We start from the raw sequence: 6000 nt of genomic DNA on the forward strand, positions 1-6000 counted from the left end.
ATTCTTCTGGTAAGTTTCACCATTTCTGCATATTTCATAAGCTTTTGTAGCCATTCTTCCTTTACTGGGACTAGGGATATGATAGGATAAGGATAGGGATATTTATAACTCATCTTGATTGTACAGGTATATGTTCACTTTCTTACAGCTTACGTATGGATCATTTGCCCCAGATGAGACCCAAAGTATAGAAGGCCCTCCCTTTTACCGCATGGTTCCGAATGAAAATCTTCAGTTTATGGGAATGATCTGGTTACTTCAGCATTTTAGGTGGACATGGATTGGACTCTTTGTGGTGGATGATAAGAGTGGAGAACTATTCCTTAAAATACTGGAGTCATTGTTTTCCAGGCATGGAATCTGTTCAGCCTTCACAAAAAGAATCTCGCAAGTAGCTCATATGGAGGATTTCATAGATCAATTTTATGACACAAATTTAATCAGTGTATCTTTTGCAGATCATAAAGCCAATACAAATATTGCATATGGAGATCCTGTAACAGTTCTATGGCTGAGAACATTTGTAGGTTCACAAGATTTTGGAAATAAGGAAAGCATATTATTTGGAAAGGTGTGGATTATGACAACCCAGATAGAATTTGTATTATCTGGGATTTCAAGAGGATGGGATTTCCAGATGTTCCAGGGTGCCATTTCCTTCGCAATTCACACAAAAGAGGTACCAGGGTTCAGAGGATTTCTTCAGAACATAAAGCCAAAGAGGACTCAAGGAGATGGTTTTCTGAAAGATTTCTGGGAGCAAGCCTTTGACTGTTTACTTCCAGATCCAGGGATGCCTGAAATGGAAGATGACACATGTACTGGAGAGGAGAGGCTGGAAAGTCTCCCTGCGGGTCTTTTTGAAATGCACATGAGTGGCCAGAGCTACAGCATCTATAATGCCGTATATGTCATTGCCCATGCTTTGCATGCCATGTATTCATCTAGAGCCAAGCATAGATCAACAGTGGTTAAACATCAGCCACTGCAGACTTGGCAGGTAATAGTTCCACAACAAAATCTTATTTGTTCAATGAACAAATTGAACAAACAAGGTGTGGCTACCACCAAATTTCTCCTCCTTGAATAACTGATAATATTTGGGTGGGCAGTGGGTTTTCTTTTCTCCACAAAAAACCTTCTTAATACAATGAATTGATTAATTACCATATTTTTCGCTCCATAAGACACACTTTTTTCCTCCTAAAAAGTATGGGGAAATATCTGTGTGTCTTATGGAGCGAGTGCTGGTCCCTGGAGCTGAATTGCCCAGGGGCCAAAAGAGGATCATGCTTTTTATTTTACAAAGAGAAAAAGGGGTGTTGAAAGGAGCTGATCAGCAAGAGATCGGGAGAGAGATAAGAGTCCCGGCTCTCTTTCAGCCCCGCCCTCCTTTGTTGAATGTGCTGCAGAGGGAGGTTGTTTGTTTTCCCAGCGACATGTGACTGGCTGATTAGATTATCTGTCTGGAAACTGTAGGAAAGGCTTCCTTTCCTTTAGAAGCTGCAGAAATGTGAGTTGAACCACATAAAAATGGGGCTTTTCCTCTTTGCTTTTCCCCCTTTGCAAAAGGAGCTTTGCTTTGCCCCCTTTGCAAAAAAAGCTGCAAAACCTTTAGGTGATCCTCAAAAAACAGGGTTTTTCCCTTTGCAAAACTTTTAGCTGATCCTAAAAAAACCAGGGCTTTTCCCTTTGCAAAAAAAGCTGCAAAACTTTTAGCTGATCCTCAAAAAAAAACAGGGCTTTTCCCTTTGCAAAAAAGCTACAAAACTTTTAGTTGAGCCTCAAAAAAATAGAGCTTTTAGAGGAGGAAAACCAGAAACAAAATTTTCTTGTTTCCTCCTCTAAAAACGAGGTGCGCCCTATGGTCCAGTGTGCCCTATGGAGTGAAAAATACGGTAATATAAGTTGGGCCTATATCCAGCTTCCTCCACCTTGTACAGTGGTACCTTGGTTCTCCAACTTAATCTGCTCCCGCAGTCCATTCGACTCCTGAAACCATTTTAAAACTAAGGCACAGATTCTGATTGGCTGCAGGAGATTCCCGCAGTCAAGTGGAAGCCATGCTGGACGTTTGGCTTCCAAAAAACATTACTTCCAGGTTTGCGGCATTCAGGAGCCGATTAGTTCTGGAGCCAAGCCATTCATCAACCGAAGTACCACTGTATAACTAATTAAAATGTTTTCTACAACATTTTGGGGTGTATGTGTGGAGCAGTGGGGTTACATTTCTTCATATAACAAAAGCTTGCACTTTTTTAGCTTGTGGTTATCCAGTTGTGATTCTTATTTTCCTTCTTTCAATCAGCTCCACCTGTTTCTTCAAGGCATTTCATTCAACAACTCAGTTGGAGAAACTATGGCCTTTGATGATAAATGGGAAATGAGTTGTGGCTTTGACATAACAAACATGATTACATTCCCAAACAAGTCATTCCAGAGAGTGAAAGTTGGAAGGGTTGATACCAATGCCCTTGATGGAAAAGTATTCATGATCAGTGATGATATAATTGTGTGGCCAAGACATTTTAATGAGGTATGGATGCTGTAGTTTCCTTGGTGAACCCTTTGTTATTAGTGATGATTTAAGGTCTTCTCTTTTCTCCATAACCTGAGTTTGCATTGGGTCACCAAGCTTCAGAATTAACTGAGTGATAACTTTTATTTTCAAAAATAGGATAATATATTGAAATTCCATATATTGCTATTCTTATTTTGAAAAGCATGCTGGATTTTCTGTAAATATTTCATGAACTGTGGGCCTTACAGCTCTTAGCTACATCAGGACACTGTTTCTGCATCAGTATGTTGACTCCACCTCTCAGATCATCTAAAGGCTGCTGCTTGTAAGGTTCATGGAATCTTTTGTGGATAATGGTATAGGATATAAATGAGGTGGTGCTTCTGAGGACAATGTTAGAAGCACATTACCTTCTACCTCTTACACATCCCTCCAGCAGTACCTTTCTGTGATTTTCACATCAACTTTGAGCAGAAGAACATATTCAAACTGCATTTTTTCATCATCACAAATTTAATACCCAGGACAACATAAGAAGACCCTACTGCATCACATCAGTTGAAAGACCCATCTAATTTAATTAGATGTTCTCACTGGAGCCAACCATACATCTATGGGAGGAAAACAAGCAGGAATTGTGCACAACAGCACTCTGCCCACTTGTGGTTGCCAGCATATACATACAGTATTTCTTCTGACAGTTGAATTGGAATATACCCATTGTGGCTAGTAACGACTGATCATTCTTTTCACCAAGATTATTTTTGTGATCCGCTCTTAAAGCTACCCAAGTTGACAAGCATCACCACTCCATTGCTTCTTGGAAAATTTGAATACCAACCCCTTTTAATCCGTACCACCTGAATTTGCATTAAAAAACCTTACAGTTAAATATCTAAAATGTGGCAGATAGCATGTATTCAAGACAAGCTGAATGGGTTGTGAATTTCATTTATTCTGAAAGCATGCCCTGTAAACAAATCTCAAAAAAATTAAGTGCTCCTTACACTAAAAATCTTGTACACATTTTTTGGGGGTGAAATCTGGAAAATCTTCATTTACAAAAATGTGGCTCATATGTCTCCAAATTTATCTAATTCAGATACTGTAGACATTTGTTGATTTCCCATCCTATGAGAAGATATAAAGCATTTTATCTTCTGAAACTAGATTGTGCTTCAGGGAGAAGAAAGTTTTCTCTCATAGCTGTCAAAGATAAATTAGTCCACTTTATTCAATTTCAGTTCAAGTCACTTGCAAACACTAATTTGGTAGTATCTGTTGTTGTTGTTGTTGTTGTTGTTGTTGTTGTTCTTAATTGAATTAATATACTGCCGTATACCTGCAAGTTTCAGGGCACTTCAGAGGATAAAATGGTTTGTTGGGTATGGTCTAAGGTATTAGGCTACATCAGTAATTGGAAGTTGACTCATTTTGCATATTTAATTAGCTTTTTCAACAATTATCTAATACTTAACTTCACAGTTACTAATCAGTGCACAGGAGAATTGAAAACAGAAAGCAAAGAAATGAAATCAACTAAAATTATTCCTCACACTAATCTTCTTTTTTGCTTTTTATGAATAGGTGCTTCCAATTTCTTCGTGTAATGAACACTGCCGGCCTGGTAATCAGAAGAAGAAAAGGGAAGGGGAGAAATCTTGCTGCTATGATTGTGCTCTGTGCCCAGAAGGGAAGATTTCAAACCAAACTGGTAGTTGATGAAATTCTAACACCATAAGAGCTAATTTATTTTCTTTTGTCTGATAAATTGACACTCAAATTGGACCTTTTTCTATTTTTCAGATATGGATGACTGTTTCAAATGCCCAGGAGCTCAGTATCCAAGCAATAATAAAAATGACTGCACCCCCAAAGTTAAAACATTTCTATCATATGAAGAACCTTTAGGAATCACTTTAGCCTTAGCTGCAGTTTCCTTTTCTCTGTTCACAGCCCTCGTGTTAGGAATATTTATAAAGCACAAAGATACGCCAATGGTGAAAGCCAACAACCGGGACCTCTCATATACTCTCCTCGTCTCCCTCCTGTTCTGTTTCCTTTCTTCTTTGCTATTCCTTGGCCAACCTGGGAAAGTGACCTGCCTTCTCCGACAACCAACATTTGGCATCGTCTTCTCAGCGGCTGTTTCTTGTGTGCTGGCAAAGACCACCATGGTTTCTCTTGCATTCATGGCTACAAAACCAGGATCCAGGATAAAGAAATGGGTGGGGAGGAAAGTGTCCTATTCCATTGTAATTTGCTGTTCATTTGTTCAAATGTGGTTTTGTACTGCTTGGATGGCAACCGCTCCTCCATTTCCTGATTTAGACATGTACTCAGCAAAGGAAGAAATCATTGTGCAATGTAATGAAGGGTCAGTTGTCATGTTCTACTGCGTCTTGGGCTACATGGGTCTTCTGGCCATCACCAGCTTCATTGTGGCATTCCTAGCCCGCAAGTTGCCTGATAGTTTTAATGAAGCCAAATTCATAACTTTCAGCATGTTGGCCTTTTGCAGTGTTTGGTTGTCTTTTATTCCGACTTACCTGAGCACCAGAGGGAAAGGCATGGTGGCTGTGGAGATCTTCTCCATCTTGGCCTCCACCGCTGGGTTACTGGGTTGTATCTTTTGCCCTAAATGCTACATCATTGTGCTGAGGCCAGAGCTGAATAGCAGGGAGCAACTGATAAGGAGAAAGCACTGAGGAAACTTATTCAAATTCAAAATGAGACAGAAAAAAAAGAAGCAAAACCAAAAGGAAAAGGAATGGTTAGATTCTCCAGAAGATCTGAATATGCATAGCATGAATATGGGAAGATTAAAAGGAGTCTTAATTTCTGCCACTACATAACTTCAAGGTCATCAACCCCCCCCCATGGTGTGGACTTACTTCTTGTGACTCCAGTGAGCAACACTACAAACAGTGGGTGCAAACATTTGGGGGTATAGACAGTGACTGAATATTAGGATAGACTTCCAAATTGTGACTGCTTACTGCACACTGCCTTTGTAATGGTTTTATGAGAGGCTAAGCAGTTCGAAAGCACGTCAAAGTCAAGTAGATAAATAGGAACCACTCCAGCGGGAAGGTAAACGGTGTTTCTGTGCACTGCTCTGGTTTCACCAGCAGTGGTTTAGTCATGCTGGCCACATGACCCGGAAAAACTGTCTGTGGACAAACGGCGGTTACCTCGGCCAGCAAAGTGAGATGAACGCTGCAACTCCAGAGTTGTTTGTGACTGGACTTAACTGTCAGGGGTCCTTTACCTTTAATCTGTCATATCTTAACAATGCTGCTGGTCAGTGGTGTTGTATTTGTTCCATTCTAGATGTTTTTGGACCCCAGATCCCATTATCCTCAGTCAAGCATGAGGGATGGAAAAATAAACATTATATAAAATTGGATGTACAGTCGTACACTGGAAATCGAATGGAATCCGTTCCGGAAGTCCGTTCAACGTCCAAAAACGTTTGA

At 40.0% G+C, this 6000-nt stretch overlaps 1 protein-coding gene across 1 annotated transcript; it reads left to right on the top strand.

Annotated features, from left to right (window-relative positions):
- Positions 1-4174: 4174 nt before the first annotated feature.
- On the top strand, positions 4175-5229 carry LOC117058987 (vomeronasal type-2 receptor 26-like). Its single transcript, XM_033170419.1, has 2 exons — positions 4175-4235; positions 4328-5229. Exon 2 carries the CDS (start codon positions 4330-4332, stop codon positions 5227-5229), a length of 900 nt encoding a protein of 299 aa, XP_033026310.1. The 5' UTR covers positions 4175-4235; positions 4328-4329.
- Positions 5230-6000: the final 771 nt, after the last annotated feature.

The sequence above is a fragment of the Lacerta agilis genome, chromosome 14 (genome assembly GCF_009819535.1).
Source record: "Lacerta agilis isolate rLacAgi1 chromosome 14, rLacAgi1.pri, whole genome shotgun sequence".
Taxonomy (NCBI): Eukaryota; Metazoa; Chordata; class Lepidosauria; order Squamata; family Lacertidae; genus Lacerta; species Lacerta agilis.